Below are 18,048 nucleotides of genomic sequence, written 5' to 3'. Positions count from 1 at the left end.
AAAAAAAAAAGAAAAAGAAAAAGGATACCTGGCACGCATCTCGTTAATATCAGGGTGATAGTAGTGTGTGGATCACTGGGTATAAAAGTGGGGTTAACAAGTGATGTTCAGTTTCTTCTTTACTTCATCTGTCTCCTAATTTTTCTTCAGTGACTAGGCATTATTTTAATGAAAAATAAAATTTGTGAAAGGATAGGCTTCAGACTTGGAGGGAACAGAATCCTAAAATCTTCAGCTGACAGGTGTAACACCTGTATTTGGAGAAGCTCTCAGAGTCTTGGAAAGAGGTGCCACCCGAGAGCACCTGCAGGTGCACCTGCCCTTCCCTGCTGGCCGTCAGGGCTGCCTGGGTAGCTCCCGCGCCCTGGAGAATCAGTCTTGAATTGCTGGTTGGAAAGCCTGTGGAGCCCTCCCCAGCCTCTGGCACCACTGCCTTATCTTCCATTCAGGCGCTTCACGGCTCTTCCGTCATCTTCTCTCAGTTGCTCTTGGCCTCCTCCACCAGTCATGCCCTGAAAGGCAGAGCTGGCTGTCCCTCCCTGCTCAGCTTCCTTCTGCAGATTGCCACTGCCCTGGGAAAGGAGCCCCTCAGCACCCTGTGCAGGGCCCTGCCTGCTTCTCGGCTCAGCGTCACCAAGAGCTGCCTGCACCCGCTCATGCTCCAGGCCTTTCTACCTGCAGCTCCACCCCTGCCCGCTCATCTGGTTGGTCCTGCTCCCTTCTCCCCCAGGTCCTCACTGGAAGGTCCACCTGCCTCTCTGCTACACACCCAAGAGCTCAGACCCCAGGGCTCCCTGGGCACCAGGCTTGTTCTGGAACATGTCCAGGTCTGTTTCTCAGAGCTGCTTGAGGGCATGGACCTCATGATTTTCAGATGTGTTAAGAATGTGGTAGAAACTTAATATGTCAAAGGAATGAATAACTATTTCATATTCTTTATCAATTATGAAAGAGAATCAAATAACCTAAGAAGATATTAAGATCGAAGTCGATCTTGAAACTTCCACTCTGTCTGCTTGTAACCCTGCTCTTCTCAGGAGCTCTAGTGCTGGGAGTGCCGTATTGCTGTCTTCTACCTGTACTGCACAGCGGAAGCAGAGGAGGAGCGGCCGCGGACCTTGATCCGCTCACACCACCTCCTTTATGAGAGACCTTAGGAATGTCCCTTAACTTCTGGTGCCTTAATTTCCTCATTTCCTCCCAGGGAAGGTGTGATAAGGCACCTGAATGTAGTCTTTTCCTTTGAATACCTGCTGTATGCTTGGCACATTTTAATAGGGGGGGGGAAGTGTACCCTTGATGGGAAGAAAGACAGAAAGCAAAAGGAGAGAGAAGAGCCAGGAAGAAAGACAGCAGGGTGTAAGAAGGACCACCATGGGAAGAGGGGTCAGCAGCTGTGGACATGCGGGTGGTGAGACCTGAGGGAGGGAGGCAGGAGTCAAGGGCCCGTGGTCTAGGCTGTAGACAGCAGGAAGGGCCAGGCCCTCCACAGTGGCAGGAGCCAAGTCGGTGGCACCTGGAGGTGGGGATACAGAAGGGTTTTTATTCTGAGTGGGACGGGAATCAACAGCACGGACTCAGTGTGATGAAATGTCCTTGAGTTTTTCCTTTTTTCCTCTTGTACTTAAACAATATGAAAGTATTTCCGAAACCATCCCACCCTGATGTAGCCCAGAGCAAGTCATTTAGTTTTACTTTGATTTTACTCTGTGTTGAAACCCCAGAGAAGATTACATCTTCTTTAATCAATATACCTATAATTTACTACTAAATGTCAAAGTTCTTTGGAATTTCGGGAAGTTATACAAACATCTGGAATTACTATCATTACCGCCGTGATCTCCGAGCTTGACGCCTTGGTCCCTGGCCTTTGGCTAATCATACCGCTCCCCTTGCTGGCATCCGCAGGCTCAGCACGGGACATGTCTGCTGCTGAGACAGTCAAAACTTGTGTTCTTAGATCCTGAAAAGTCACGTTTGATGTGATAGGTCACTTGTCAGATTCCTCCCTGGCACCCAGCTTGGGAAGCACCCTGAGACAGGCTGTGTTAGTGTCAAATAAGGGTCTGTTAATGTGCAAAGGTCAGCCCAGTAGCCTTGATGGGCTTCTAAGGGAAGAAAACGGAAGTTGTAGCCCCATCATGAATAACTAAACTGTAGAAAACCTTACCCGAAGCTTTCCGGCAAAACGGTGCTTAGTAGTGAGACGTGGATGGAGCTTGAATGCAGTTACTAGCGAGCTGAACAGGTTTCCTTTTTTTAAAGATGTTGCATTTATTATTTGGTGTATTCATTGGTAAGAAATACCAGAGAACATTTGGGAAGAAAAAGAAATCCGCGTGTTAGCCCTCTGCCACATTTAGATGTGAAGTGTCTAAAAAGTCTTAAAATTTTCCAAGACAGATTTCTCTACTTAAGAATCCCGAAACCTCTTATTATACGTAGTCAGTTAAAGCTTGGGAAGTTCTTCCTTTTATCTGGCTCAAATCTTCTACAATTTAAGTACATTTCTTTTCATCTGTGCAAATGGAAAACAGCTGCCCAGCCTTCCCGTAACAACCTTTGCGAACTTGAAGGTGGTTATTTAATCACCCCCAGCTGCCTTCCCTTGGACTAAGCAGTGTCTTCAACCCATCTTAGGAGTTTCCACTTCCTACCTCTTTAATCATCTCTCCATCTCCCTAAGCTTTCTACGTCCTTCTTTAAATGTGGGTTCTAAAGTGGAACAAGAATCACACCATTAACTGGGTCACATCCTTTTCAGATCATTGCACGTCATAGTCATTCATATGGGAAATCTGGTAATTTTATCAGCATCCAAAGAGAGAAGATGTAGGGCTAGCACTTTCTTTGACCCTAGGCTAGGCTAGGTTTGTGACTGCAGATGCTAGTTTTGGAGTTTGAGGCCCTTAGCAGGCTGAGCTCCGGGTCTGTTCTAAGACACTGTGCAGGTCCGGGTGACCCTCTCCCCTCCTGCCTGGTTTCAGCAGCCAGTTATGGAGCCCAGGAACCCTTACCCAAGCTCTGTGCCCTCCTGGGCAGGAATTGCTCTTACTTACTCCTAGCTCCATTTCTAAATCCAAGGGTACACACAGTGATCATGAAATTCCTTGGGGTCTCACCTCCTCTTCTTAGATGGCTTGTTTTGGAACAGGGGATAAGAGTTGTGGTTTTCTATGTCTAATGTCATTGAAGTCACAGCAGGAAGATCTTGATTTGGTCTAGAGAGTACCGGAAGGGAGGCACCATCATTGAGAGCCTGTTGTTTAGGAGAGATGCAGCATGTCATTGATTGTCTTGACCATGTTCCATCTCTGTTGTTTGGGACTTTGGTTGGACCTCTCTCCGTCCCTCTCCCCCTTCTGTCTGTCCTAAACACTTGGCATTCTTTGGGTGGAAACGTGAAGATTTTCAGTCCCGACTGTGGGCCAAGGCAGGCAGCAGGTCTGAGCTGACAGTTCCATTACTTGCTTCCACAAACTTCTGTGTCCAAGCAGAGCCCAACTCAGGCACTCAGACGGCTTATTCTTTAGCTCCTGCAGGAAGCAGGATCCTGGTATCAGCACAGCACTGGCCAGCATGTGACCTTGGACAAGTACAGCAGGAGGGCTGGAAAGTCTGTGTGACGAGACTCTGAGGTAGTGCATCTGCTTATGTTGGGTCTCTTACACGTGTGGGTGAGAGACATACTCATGAGTGATGGGAATCCTTGGATTCCTCTCTCTGCAGATACAGAACTGATTAAGCAAGGACTCTCAGATGGTACTTACACCTGTACTTTTAAGAGAAGTAATGTAAATTTTGCATTGCAACCAAAATTTGTGGCTACCTTGGACGTTGGATTTGGGATAATTGATTACTGGGGTCACTCTGAGTCAGTGAATGCACTGGGGCTCTCTGCATGTCACTGTAAGGTACTGTCTTGACAGTGCCAGCTGTGTGTGAATATGTGTAGGTGCCAGAAGGTGCCTTTCTAGGGACCCTGCCCATTCTTCACTGCAAGTGAGGCGAATCATCCCTGGTTCCAGTAAGATGAGTCACCAGGATCCCTATGTGCAGTTAAAACAGCTACATTTTTTTTCCTTCTTAATGAGGTTCAGAGCTCTAATGGAGTAAAGGACTTTACCTACCAGCTTATATCTGAGGACAGAAACCTGCAGATCTGGTGCTGCCTTGCAGTACACCCGGCAGTGCCCAGAGGTCTATCCTTCCTTGCTCAACACGTGTTCTTGCATCACTAAACAGGCTTCGTGAACCGCATGCTGTGCTGCGGGCAGTCCGCAGGCCAGAGGGCAGTGCTGCACATAACGTCTCTGCTTTCTTTTGTCCAGTCTAATAGGCAGCCAGCCAAGCTGAACCTTCTTACCTGCCAGGTGAAACCAAACGCCGAGGACAAGAAGTCTTTTGACCTGATTTCACGTGAGTCCTTTAAAACACTTTCTGTAGGTTGCTGTGGGTTCTGACACCTGCAGATGTCCGCCGTCTTGGATCCTGAAGCAGCCTTTCCAAGCACAGATCCAGAGTCACCCTGGCAGAGCTTCTTGTCATTCCTGCAGTTGCAGCTTTAGACAGAGTCTTGCTCTGTTCCTCAGGCTGGCCTTGAACTCCTAAGCTCCAGCAGCCCTCCTGCCCCAGCCTCCCAAGTATCTGGCCTACAAACATGTGCCACCATACCTGACTTTCTTGGGTCATTTAATTTGCACTCAACCCTCTTACAGTTGGGAAGGCATAGCGGTGTCAGATATGACGATGTTCAGAATATGAGGAGTCTGGATTTGTATGTTGTGCTTGTGCAGTGCTTGACTGTGAGTCCACAACTGTATCCTCTCAGAGAGCTGTTTCTAAATATGTTCCCATTTCTCCTCTGGACCTCGAAGATGCTTTGGTATGAGGTCCAGACATAGGTGTTTTTAAAGCCCTTCGTGATTTTAACGTGCATGTGGAGTCAAAAAGCTCTGGTACAGACTTGGGAATGCAGGGATACCTCTGTACCCATAAAGCTAATTTGCCTGGAGTTATATCCCTGCAAAATCAGGCTCTTAGAGGAAAAATCATGTTCTTGCTTCCAAGCAGGACTACCTTCACATTTCATGAACTGTGTCACTGCATTCCCTCACTCACTTATACCATATGGTTCAGAGGTTACTTTTCCCTCGTGGTGAGAGCATAATGAACCCTCCCCACGCACACCACCACGGGGTACAGCAGCTGGGCGAGTGTCGCTCTGCTAAGTTAGCACACGTGGGAGCACCTGGTGGCCACACGGCAGCTGAGGGAACAACTCCTCCTGCAGGGGGAGAGCCTGGCAAGCCAGTGGAGTGACTCTCGCCACCATCCCAAAATCCTGCACCACCAGCCTTAGGTTTGGTCCCTTCTCTGTCAGAGCCCAGAAAAGCAGACCAGCAACTGAAATGCGTGACCTGTGTGGAAGCACAAAAATACCTTCCTGCCCTGGAAATCCTGTTGATGCAGTTCCATGAATGCAAACTCAAAAACTGTCCTGATCCAGGAAATCGTCAGTCTCTTCAGATGGAGTCTGAGCTAGATGCTGCAGCACCCTGTAAAATTTAGATTCTCCATGATTTTTATGACTTAAGAGATTTCTTGGGTTATTGATGAGAAAGAAATAGGAAAAGCTGGAATTATGATATGATTTCAAAAAGCCAAGAACCTCTAGATATGAGAACCTTTGGGTTATTAATAATAGTTGTCAGTTATTGAGCATCTCAATGTGCTAGGTATTTTTTATACATTATTGCCAACTCTCACAAAAGCCCTGTCAGCTTCCCATTTTACAGAAGAAAAAAAAAAACTGAGTTTAGGAGAGGTTCAGTGACTCAGGTGTGGTCACACAGCAGTAAGGTGGGTATTCAGCAGAGGCTGTCAGGCACTACTGTCCAGATGTGTACTTTAACACACTCATTGTCTCTCTTGAGAAGGATGAGCGTGCCCAGCCTGGAGCAGTCATGTGAGGAAATGCTCATCAATGTTATTTCACCCTGAATGTCTTGAAACGTTCTTGCAAATCTGGAGTTTTAAGAAAGCACTTCTCTCGTGGACACCTGCCCCAAATGTCCAGTTTAGTCCTTGCCTTCTCTTTCATGGGTTCCAGAAGTTGAGCCTTTCTTCCTTGAACAGAAAGCGGGGAGCAGCCCCACACCTGGGGCAAAGCCTGCCGCAGCCGCCCTGCAGGTGGGGTCCCAGGCCTTGGAGAAGCGGCCAGTGGGTCCTTTCTGAGAAGGAGATACTGGCACTCCTCACTATTTCCCCAAAGCCCACCTGGTCAGATGGGACCTCCCCCCTTCTCACTTTGTCTCAGAAGAGGTGCCTAATGTTTGCATGGTATTTGTGATATTTTATTATACTCCTCTTGTACTTGAGGAATAATATCGACAGAGCAAACTGTTCACCTGGCAAAGCAGGATATAAAAACAGAATGACCTTAGATTCCTACTTTTGCTAGGTGGGCTTCTTTTTTCCTCCCCAGGAACTTTAAAGGTCTGTGTTATACTTGAAAGGACGCTGCTTTCTGAGGTGTCACTCTCTTTTCTTTTCTTTTAGATAATAGGACGTATCACTTTCAGGCAGAAGACGAGCAGGATTATGTAGCGTAAGTAGCCTATAGCCTTGGTAGGAACTGCTCCTGGCTCTCAAGCTGTTTTCTCACACTTTGCTCCTCTCTGCATCTGGGTGCTCTGTCCTGTCTGCTCAGTGCATGTTGGCACCTCCTGTCATTTCTGGCCCAGGCTTCTCTGCCTCTGAGGTTATTGCTCCCTCCTCTGTGCCCGAGGCTGCTTCCCTCCCCCTGTGACCTTCTTGTGCTCACCCACAGCCTTCTGGAGACCAAGTGCTTCTTGAGGACAAGGGCTACACCTTACTTGTCTTTTAATCATGTCACCCACACTTAGAAGGGCCTTGCTTAGTGTCTGGTGACCAAATGCATGAACCAGTCTACCTGGGTGCTTGAGTGAACCTGCAGAAGGAGCGGGAGAGCCTGGCCTTGAGGAGCAACACTGGCAGGCGCCTTTCCCCGGGGCCATGCATTGGGAAGAGCCAGGTTTGGTGTCACATGCTGCTGGGAGCAGCCCCGAGTCACCTTCCTTCCTGAAGGCACCCTGGGCCATGGAAGGTGGTGCACAGCAGTGACGTTCTCAGCTGCTCACAACCTTGGTACTGAAGAGGGCAGTTCAACCTTCCTTATGATGTCAGGTTTCCTCCTCTCTGGCAAGTCCTTGGTAACATGGGCCAAGTTTCACGCACTCCAAGCTCCTGTCCTGCCAGGTCACTGTCCTCTTCCTTCCCTGATCCTTACCAGAGGGCCACAGGGCTCTTCACACCAGCGTGCCTCGTCCTCGCCTCTTCCACCCTCTCACACCCCCTTCTCTGCAGCATTACTCTTTCCCTCTGGCCGAGAGGAAATGGCAAAGGGAGCAGAAGGAGACCAGAAGATGGGTGGAGAGCATGTGGGGGTGGGAAGTACAGAGAAGGAGAACAAAGGTCAGTGGGACGGAAGGAAGGGCGCGGCCCTTGTCTGTTCGTCCCGCTGAATATTCATAAATACCACTGAGGTATCAAGAACAGGGCAAAGACTGAGACTCCAGCTGGAAATTTAGCGGGGCAGACGCCAGCATAGGGCTGCTGGGGTCGGCAGACCAGCACTCACCCCTGGGGCACTTGGTCTGCTCAGGGATATCCTAGAGGAAGGTCAGCTGAGCTGGCTCTGGCAGGTGCGGGAGGATGGAAGCACTGCCCTGCAGGCGGGAGGTCCTGACAGGGAGCGGCCCCGCGTCTGGGTGTCCTGGGCACAGAGTTGGCAGACCAGAGTGTGACCCGGGAACCAGACGAGAGCCATCATGTTGGGAGGGCTGCCTCCCACCCGCAGATTGAGAGCGGGCAGTGTTTATCGAGGTTGCCATGCTAAGTATGCCACGCCCCAGGGATAGGAGCTTGGATCCCTAGTTTGAGGAAGAGGAAATGGGCACGGTGTGCCGTGGTCACCGTCCTGGGAAGCCAGGATTTCACCCCATACGGAATTCCAAACCCATGGTGGAAGGCTGCTTCCTGAGCTTCTGATTCCTCTCCTCCCTCTCTCCCCCTCCTTAGAGCCCTAAATGGAAAACAAGTGAGAAATCCGCACGGGCGGTGAAGGCGTCCACTGCATCTTTGCTGCCTTCTGTCCAAACCAGGCCTGAGGCCTCCAGGGGGTCAGCCCCATTCGTTAGCGAGGTCCGGGTTTCCTGCCTGGGGGGCTCGGCACTCTTCAGTGAAAAGGTTGCTTGGTCCGCCCTGGCACTGTCACCTACAGCCTCTTCAGGTGCTGGCAGAGGCGGGCCACAGGTGGGAGGTGACTCACACCAGAGTGCGTCCCCGGGGAAGCCTCGGCTCTGCTCTACCTCGGTCCACACGGAGGCGAGGCACTGCGTCATGGAGTTCCCACCCAGCGCGAAACTGCCCAGTGGGACCAAGTGAAACAAATCCCTTCTCACCAAGCGAGGGGCGTGTGCGTCCAGGCAGCCGCGTGGCCTTGCCTCCAGGCTCTGCTGACAGCGCCTCTGACCTCAGGCAGATTGCTGGGTCACAGCCGTCCCCTCAGTAAGCTTAGGGGAGGGACGGGACGCGTCTCCACGCGCAAGATTTTGTGAGTGAGGAGGAAACGTGTGAAGCTCCTCGCAGAGTGGCGATTTATTTTTTATCTTGTAGAACTCAAACTGATTTTTAAAGTATTAAAATACGATTATATATTGCTTCTTAGACTTTTTTATGTCCATTACTTTAAAATAATTTAAAAGTTCAAAAATATTGTCAGAAATAGTTATTTTGACTTTTTTTTTAATGTTTTTTTTTCTGTCGATGGACTCCGCACCTTATTTTTTTATTTTTACACGGTGCTGAGGATCGAACCCAGGACCTCCCAAGTGCTATGCAAGTGCTCCACCACCGAGCCACAACCCCAGTCCTACTTTGACTCTTGACCCTTTGGAAGTGTAACCATTCCATTCCACCAAATCTGAATTACTTCCTCTGGAGACTTAATTGTATTTTTTTCTGATTATCCTGACAAACTTCTTTGTTTTATCCTGAGCCCTGGGATGAAGAAACTCTGAAAAGTGGTCCACTAAGTGCTTTTCCTCCCAGTCTCTTAGTCTAGTCATAGGGCCCTGGGCAAGTCTCATACCTTCCCGGCTTCTGTTTCCTCATCTCTCAGGCATCTTCACCCCAGCCTCCAGGCTCTCAGGGAATTCTGTTTCAAAATCATAAGTTCTTGACACATGGTGGAGACTGGCCCACAGTAGGGAGCCGAACATCGTGGTACCTGAGGAGAGCGAACTGGAATGTCTGCCTCAGGGAGGATGCAGTAATAGCAGTCCAGGCAGGGGGCTGCACAGTGGCTACTTCTGTGGTACCCAGTTTCTTGAATCGTTTTTGCTTTGTTTTGTTTTTTGAGTACCAGGGATTGAACTCCAGGGGCACTTGACCACTGAGCCACATCCACAGTCCTATTTTATATTTTATTTAGAGACAGGGTCTCACTGTGTTGCTTAGTGCCTCGCTTTTGCTGAGGCTGGCTTTGAACACACAGTCCTCCTGCCTCAGCCTTCCAAGCCACTGAGTTTAAGAAAATAATTCCTGGTTTCTAATTTGAGACTAAATAATTTAAAATACTGTTTAATTTAAAATGTGTCGCATGCCCTGCCCATTCTTAGGCATTGGTTCTGACTGAAGTGGTGCTTTCTGCATAGCAGTACGAAAGTGAAGCTGTGCAGGTGGATCATAATGTACTGGAGGTGAGCGCCACCTAGAGTCAAAGGTGTGCCTTGCACGCCCACGCTCTGAGCAGTTAGGTTTTTAATTCTCACACTTTCCCTATTATTCAAAATTTTTGTAGATGGTGCTTTGCTTTGTGTCAGTTTCAACATAAAATATACCGAAAAAAAAAAAACATTACTTGGGCTTGGTCTGGGGCTGAGCAGTGGAGCACTTCTCTCACACACATGAGGCACTGGGTTCGATCCTCAGCACCACATAAAAATAGTTGCTGTGTCCAGGTACAGCTAAAGATATTTTTTAAAAGGAAAAAACATACTGGACATACTCAGTTCTAAACCTCTGTAAGACATTTTGAAGACAAGCATTTGTTTTGAACACAAGCAGTGGTTGGCAGTGTTTTTCATGATCTTTTTAAAAATTTGACCTTTTCTTCCTCATTTGTTAAAGTAATACAAGCTTATTTTAGTTAGGAAAATTACATAAAAACAGAGACGAGCTTTCCCTCATCAGTTTTTTCCCTAAAGAAAATCTCTCAGAGACAACCTCATAGACATGGTAGAGAATAGAAGACACAGAGACGAGCCCCCGCCTCCGCGGTGGTCTGGTCCTCGACAGGGGTGCCAAAAACATGCCCTGGAGAAAAGAGACTTTTTAACAAATGGAACTGGGAAACTGGTTATCTGTGTGTGCAAGAATGAGACTGGACCCATCTTTCACCCTGTACAAAAATCAACTCAAAATGGATCAAGAACTTAGAAATGAAGCCAGAAACTATGCAACTCCTAGAAGAAAACATAGGGTCAACACTCCTGGGTACAGGCACAGGCAGTGAGTTTCTCAGAACCCCAAAGCTCAGGAATAATGCCAAGAGTTAGTAAGTGCAATGATATCAAGTTAAAAATCACAGCAAAGGAAACAAGAAGAGAGAACCTATGAAATGGGAGAAAATCTTTGCCAACTACTCTTAAGACAGAATTAATATCCAGACTATATGAAGAAATCAAAACCCCACCCCAAAAAAAACTTTAATAAGTGGGCACATGACTACACAGATTCTTCCTCAAAAGAAGAAATACAAGTAGTTGACAAAGTACTTGAAAAAATGCTCAACAATTAGCTATTAGGGAAATGCAAATCAAAACTGAGTATTTCATCTCACACCAGTTATAATGATAGCCATCAAGAACACAAATAATAGTTCTGGAGAGGAGGTGGAGGAAAAGGAACACTTTTACAACACTAGTGGGATTGTAAATTAGTAAAACCACCATGGAAATTGGTATGAAGGTTCCTCAGAACACTAGGGAGGGAACCACCATATGACCCAGCTGTACTGCTCCTTGGTATTTATCTTAAAGAACTAAAGTCATACTTTACTAATCTGTGCATACCCATGTTTATAGCAGCACAACTCTCGATAGCCAAACTTACAATATGGAACCAGCCTAGGTGTCCCTCAGTGGATGGATGAATAAAGAAGATGTGGCATATACGCACAATGGAGTTTTATTCAGTCATAAAAAAATAATGAAATTGTCATTTTCAGGACAATGGATGGAGCTTGAGACCATTGTGTTAAGCGAAATAAGCCAGACTCAAAGTATAGGGTTGTATGTTTTCTCTCATGTGGGAGCTAGAGAGGAGAAAGGAAAAGGTGGAGGGGAAGGAGATCGGTAAAGTAGAAGAAAGGCACCCAGTGAAGGGAAAAGGGGAAATACTGGGAATAAGTATTGGCCAAATTTTATTTTTATTTTGTGTGTGTGTGTATGAATGTGGAACAAGTCCCACTATTAATGTAGTTGTGCACCAATAAAAATATGGAAGAAAATCAATGGATAAATACAGTTGTATATATTTATTATCACATTTTGTTGATAAAATTTAAAAATCTGGAGTTTTTACATAATTAGTTATTTTTCACAAGTTCTCTGAACTACTTAGGGCAGTTAAAATCTGCTTGCGTGCACCCAACATGTGTCTAAGGTAGGGGGCATTGTCACTGGTGGATTCCCTTTGGCTTTCCGTGAATGGATTAGGATTTGATTGGGATCCCCCTGTTTCCCATGAGATCACCTCCAGCCGCCCCCGCAGGTCAGTGCTTTGCTTGCTCCCCGAATCCTTGATCACAGTTAATTTACTTCCTGAGTCTCAACTTCAAAAGTCAGTGCAGTCAGATGTCCTCACTTAAGGAAGTAGGCCAGTGGGGACTGCAGCAAACCCAAGTTTCGTGCCCCTTCTAAAAGGGGCAGCTGCCACCAGACCACTCAAGATCCCTGCCATGGGACTAAGTTTGCCAGGTTTCACTTTGTTTTCTCTCCAGTAGTGGGAATTGAACTCGATTGCTACATTCCAGCCCTTTTTATTTTTTGAGACAGGGTCACCCTAGATGACTAAGGCTGGCCTAGATCCTGTGATCCTCCTGCCTCGGCCTCCCAAGTCACTGGCATGTGCCTGAAATCGGGCTCGCTTCGTGATTCCCCTTGGTCATTTCGGGCTTTATGAACGGGCGCCCCGTCGTGGGGCTTCTGGGTGGTTTTACACGTTGGCTGGTAGTGAAGGTTCTGGGGGTGCCTGCGAGGCTCCTGCTGCGTGAGAAGCCAGGCGGCGCGCTCGTCGCTCTTTCCATGTCCACGTTCCTTTCTCGGCGTAGACGTTCGGCTGCCAGCGTGACGTTCCCTCGTTTCCACTTGCGAATCCTCGCAGACAGACTCGCACAGGGCACGTGCTCTGCGAGCTCTGCCCCACGCCCGCCTCCCCTCGGGGCCCTCGCCGGTCCCTCTGGCCACCCTTCATTCTGTCCTCATAGGAGCAAGGCACCCCGCGAGGACGCAGGTCCGGCCGTGGCGCCTGCTTCCCTCGTCCGTCCCTCTCCCTCCTGTCGCTTTCCACTCTCGCGTCTTCCCTTCGAGCTTTTCTCTCGTTTGTCCTCACTTAGTGGCTACGAGGGGCATGGCGGGGGCGGGCCTCTTGGGAATTCCTGGTGAAAGCGGTGGTTAGTGGCGGAGGGAGAGGGCGGCGGCCGCGCCCTGCTGAAGGCCGGCCTCTGCTGCTCCGACCGCAGGTGGATATCGGTGCTGACCAACAGCAAGGAGGAGGCCCTGACCATGGCCTTCCGAGGCGAGCAGAGCACGGGGGAGAACAGCCTGGAAGACCTGACCAAGGCCATCATCGAAGAGGTCCAGCGGCTCCCTGGGAACGACGTCTGCTGCGACTGTGGCTCCTCAGGTACTTGTCCCCGGGCGTGAACTGACCTGTCAGACGTCCACCTGCCCACGCAGAAAGTAAGACGAGCCTCGCCTCCCGTGGGTGCTGTTGGACACGCTCACGGTGCCTGTTCCCTCGTGAGCGTCCCACCCTTAGCTGCTCCCTCCTGTGCCCTTTCTCTACCTGGAAGGCGCCCTCCTGTTCTCCTTGATGGCCGTGCTTGCTCCCTTTCCAACGAGGGTCAGTTAAATAAACACCATGGTCACTGTGGGAAGAGCACAGACGCGGAGGCCTGTTTGAGAGCACCAGCCTGCCCTTGGGGCCTGGATGATCTCGGGTCCAGTCCCTCCACCATTCTGACCTGCAGTCAGGATGATAAGCCCCAGTAGCAGGGCTCGTACCACATCTGTGTGAAGTCCACCGACATGTGACCCCTGAAGTCCTCCCCAGCCTCTGCTGCTCAGGATGCACCCCTCCCGCAGACTTCTGCTCCTGGGAATACTGTATCACCAAGGTGTTGCAAGCTGACCTTGGCAGAGTGCTTCCCCTCTGCTGAGGACTGTGCTTGAGCTTCTATTTACATTATCGCACGGAAGCTTCAGAGACACTGAGCAAGATACTGATGTCCCCATTTGACCGATGAGAATACTGGGACTCAGACAAGGTGATTTGCTCAAGGTCACAGCCAGTAGAGGTGAGAACAGAGAGCCAAACTCAGTATTCCCAGGTATTATGATCGACTTCCGCTTGTGACCCTGGACTTCACAGGATGCCTTAAGCACCTCAGAGTCACAGGTTTTCTACCATTTTCAGGTGTGTGTATGATAGTGACTCAGAGGAAATGGCAGAGGAGGAGTAACCACTCAGGTGTTGACCAATCAAAAAGAAACTCCTGTGTTTGTACATGATGTGGAGTTTCACTGGTCATGTGTTCATACATGAACACAGGAAAGTGATGTCCCATTCATTCTACTGTCCTTCCCATCACCCCTTCCTCCCCTTCCCCCCACTACCAACCCAGTGAACCCATACGCACACCTATTGTGAGTCAGCATCCAAATATCAGAAAGGACATTTGGCCTTTGGTTTTGAGGATTGGCTTTTTTCACGTAGCATGATAGTCTCCAGTTCCATCCATTTACCAGCAAATGCCATAATCATCTTTATGGCTGAGTAATATTCCTTTGTGAATATATACCATTTTCTTTATCCACATCATGTACAACCACAAGAATGCAATCTTAATTAGAATAAGTTATACTCCATGTATATATGATAAAATACACTCTACTGCCATGTATATCTAAAAGAACAAATTTTCAAAAAATAATAAAGAAACAATGAGAGTGCCAAAGACTTGAGTGACATAGAAATAAGTATTCCCACTGTCCTGGCGCCCTTCAGGATCATAGGGGGAAATCCCTAGGTCATTGAAAGAAGCGGTGTTCAGCTTTACAGCTGTCTAATTACCACAAAGGACTTATGGAGAAGTCATAACCAAGAACTGGGTCACAGCAGCTTATAATGTGAAGTTAATTAATAGCTTAGCGTGCAGACCCTGATGAGAGGACTGGGTTCGCCTTCTGTCCCTCCTCCTGCGATGGTTCAGAGGATCTCAGGAAAAGTCATCTTTGCATTTCTGTGAGGACAAGGGGCTTGCTTCAGTATCAAAATGAAAGTTTTAAAATAACCCCTAGTATCCGTTTCTTCCTCACAATTCAAGTCTTCCTCATAGTTCCTTACAAGTTTTATACTCAGCTTTCTCTGTAGTTGCATGCTCAATTAGATATCTTATTTGTCTCATCACATTGTTTCCACAGAACCCACGTGGCTTTCAACCAACCTGGGTATTTTGACCTGTATAGAATGTTCCGGCATCCATAGGGAAATGGGGGTTCATATTTCTCGCATTCAGTCTTTGGAACTAGACAAATTAGGAACTTCTGAACTCTTGGTAAGTTGTAACCTTTTCTTTGAAAGAGAACTTGAAGTTTATTTTCATGAATACATTTAATATATTGCTTTGGGATTTTTGTCTGCTGAGTACAAACAATTCTAATTCCTGGATTTTATGAGTTTCAGTAGATAATTTTTTATCTTTTTTACATGTAATGTTTACTGTTTCTACTTTCTGTTTGAAAAATAGCAACTCATATGCTTCTGTAATGATCTCAATGAAACGGGTGCTCTTCTGGGTTGGGCTTTTTCAAAGCTGTTCAGGGTTTTTTGTTTTAAAGCTGCTTTTTAAGTTTAGGAGTTCGTTTTTATATGCTTCTCTATAATAAGTTAAAATCACCTGTTCACATTACCCAATGACTTCTGTTATTAAAAATAATGACTGGAGCTGAAGAAATAGCTCCTCTTGGAGAGCGCTCGCCTAGCACGCGCAAGGGCCACAGTTCGAATCCCCAGCGCCTCAGAGAAAAAAATAATAATAATGACTCAAAAGTTTTTCTCAATTTGTACTGTTTCTATGTTCATAAAAGAACATGTGACTTAGAAGTGGCCTATTAATAACTGTCACAGAACCAGTTACTCCTTAACCCATGACTTCCTTACTTCATAATGGAATAAATGATATGAATTTGTGTTGCTTAGCTTTCTGATATGAAAACAAAAGTTTATGAACACTAAATTTGTTTTTCTTTAATCACTGCTCCTCCCATCATGATTCACCCACATTTTGAGCCCTTATCAGATCCAGGTTTAATTGGCCCTGCAGTAAATACATCGAGGAACGGAACAGAAGGCCCAGGTGCTATCTGCGTGGTGCCTTGTGGCCATAATCCCTGTTCTGCACATTTTTAACCTTGGTGCACTAAGAGAAGGCCTTTGTATGTAAAGTGAAATAAAAGTAAAATGTGGACAGAAGGGTCTCCCTGGAGCAGCTCCGAGTGAACTAGAGCTCAAAGCAGGCTGAATACCTAGCTTATCACTGGCCATGTCCAGAGAAAGTACCCCAAAGTCAGGGCAGCCCTCCCCAGCTGAGCACCCTCTGAGCAGGGTGATCCGCCTCGTGTTGCGTGTCTTCCTCCTTCAGAAAGTAGGAGCTGGTGCTGGTCAGGGGCTCCTGCTTCACTCAGGCTTGCAGAGAAAGGCTCAGACCCATTACCTGGAGTGCACAGTCGGTCCACCCCATCTCCTTGACTGCTAGAAATGAAACCTGGTCCAGCACCTGGAAAGGGGAAGGCCGGGTACTGAACACTTGATGTGCAGCAAGCCCACGAGTTGTCTACCCAGAGAACAGTGCGTCTTCACCTTCTTCTCGATGTCATGTGAATGACCAAAGGGGCCCGCAGGACAGATTTTCTTGGAGATACTTGAACCCAGAAACAAAATGTTTCCCAGGCCCTCAGTAGTTTCCTGTAGTGTCTTAATCTATACCCAAACATAAAACGTAATCCTACTTTTCTGCCCATGAGGAGTGAATTTTATTATAAAGAGGGGCCGAGCTGGGGTATCCATGCATTGGAAGTTCAGCCTGTACTCAGAGATGGTGCTTTCTCTCCCTGATGTCAGAGGGTTTATCTGTGGGTAGGACCAGACCCTGTTCTATTCTGGCATTCACCACTTAATATTTGGTATTTGTAGACATGATTGATTTTCTTGTCAATGGCTCACCCATTTCTCTGATTCAGTGCCTGGCACGTAGTAAGTAGATGCTCAGTAAATTTTTGTTGACCAGTTGAATGGACGGTTTATATCCTGAGTCAAATGAAGGAAAGTATACATTCAGAAATCTCAAAACTTAATAATAGGAAGCTTTTAACTAAAAGACCTTACTATATTGTGTTTTGTTTATGTTGCAGCTGGCCAAGAATGTAGGAAATAATAGTTTTAATGATATTATGGAAGCAAATTTACCTAGCCCTTCACCAAAACCCACCCCTTCAAGTGATATGTAAGTATCTCTAATGTACTAAATTCTTCACTGTTCTAAAATTGTTTTCCTATCCACCCCAAAAGTTGTCTTAGAGGTTATGTTTTCCCATCATCAGGGAAAAACAGTGCAAAGAAGAGTTATCTTGAAGTGTGTTTCTGGAATCCATAGATCCTTTCCACCCTCAGCTTCCCCGGGTCGGTGTAGCTGTTCGGTGGGGCGTAGCACGTTGTAAGGGTGAGGGTGTTTGCTCTACTCGTAGCATGGCGTGTTGTGAAGATTGCTGGAGCCGGGCGCTGTGGTGCTCGCCTACGATCCCGGAGACTCAGGAGCCAGGAGGAGCTCAAGTCCAAGGCCAGCCTAGCCGCGCAGCAAGCCCCTGTCAAAAAAGCAGGAGAATGGGGTTTGCAGCTCAGTAGTAGAGTACTCTTGGTTCAATCTCTGGTGCTGGAGAGAGAGAGAGATTCCTATCAGATTGGCAAAACTCAGATGCTCACCGCCCGACTCAGCACGTCGTGGGGAAGCAGACATTCTGTCTAACTTGTTGCTGGTGGAGGAACAAAATGGTGCACTCTAAGAAAGGAATTAGCTGTACTTTCCAAAGCTATGAGTCTGTTTCCCTTCGACTCAACTGTCCCACTTCTGGGAATTGATCCCTCCTCTGTAGCAGGCAAAGATTGAAAACAAAGCAAGTACCCTGTGGTGTGCCTCTGAGTGAATGTTAGGGCACAGTCACGAAACTGAGCATGATGGGGAGTATCGTGACATAAAAGAAAGCAGGATTCAGAGCGCTGAACCAAACACTGCCCTGGGGGAAGAGGGGTGCCAGAGCACACCGTCCCTTTCCAGGCACATGTTCAACCTCGGGAACTGAAATCTGGCTCAGTCCGTTTATAATTCCTCCCAAGGCCTTCGCTGCTCACTACCCAGATCTTAGATTCGGGTAGTAAAAGATTCATGAACGTATATATTTATTTGAACTTAACATTTGCTTGAACAACACTTGAAAGCTTACAGGAAATCAATAAAATTGCATGCTCTGGGCAGGAGTGGGTGTGAGACTTCTGTACCCTTTGATACCACTTTTATGTCGGAGCCATGTAAATCTATCAGTCCATTAAAACTGTTTAAATCCAATTAAACCCAGGGCCCTGTGCGTGGCAGTCACACTCCCCAGAGCCGCGCCCTCAGCCCCC

General features: G+C 47.5%; 1 protein-coding gene across 6 annotated transcripts in view; it reads left to right on the top strand.

Moving 5' to 3' along the window:
• The window catches only part of ASAP1 (ArfGAP with SH3 domain, ankyrin repeat and PH domain 1), a 337,055-nt gene that overhangs the window by 279,130 nt on the left and 39,877 nt on the right, over window positions 1-18,048 (top strand). For all 6 annotated transcript variants that reach the window (XM_079112364.1, XM_079112361.1, XM_079112365.1 and 3 more), the window contains 5 exons: window positions 4,332-4,419; window positions 6,562-6,610; window positions 12,830-12,993; window positions 14,793-14,926; window positions 16,782-16,873. In XM_079112364.1, coding sequence (XP_078968490.1) covers window positions 4,332-4,419; window positions 6,562-6,610; window positions 12,830-12,993; window positions 14,793-14,926; window positions 16,782-16,873 — 527 coding nt within the window. The remainder of the gene's footprint in view (window positions 1-4,331; window positions 4,420-6,561; window positions 6,611-12,829; window positions 12,994-14,792; window positions 14,927-16,781; window positions 16,874-18,048) is intronic.

The sequence above is a fragment of the Sciurus vulgaris genome (assembly GCF_902686455.1).
Source record: "Sciurus vulgaris genome assembly, chromosome: 1".
NCBI lineage: Eukaryota > Metazoa > Chordata > Mammalia > Rodentia > Sciuridae > Sciurus > Sciurus vulgaris.
The sequence above is the reverse complement of the archived record's forward strand: the minus strand, read 5'-3'. Positions and strand labels throughout refer to the sequence as shown.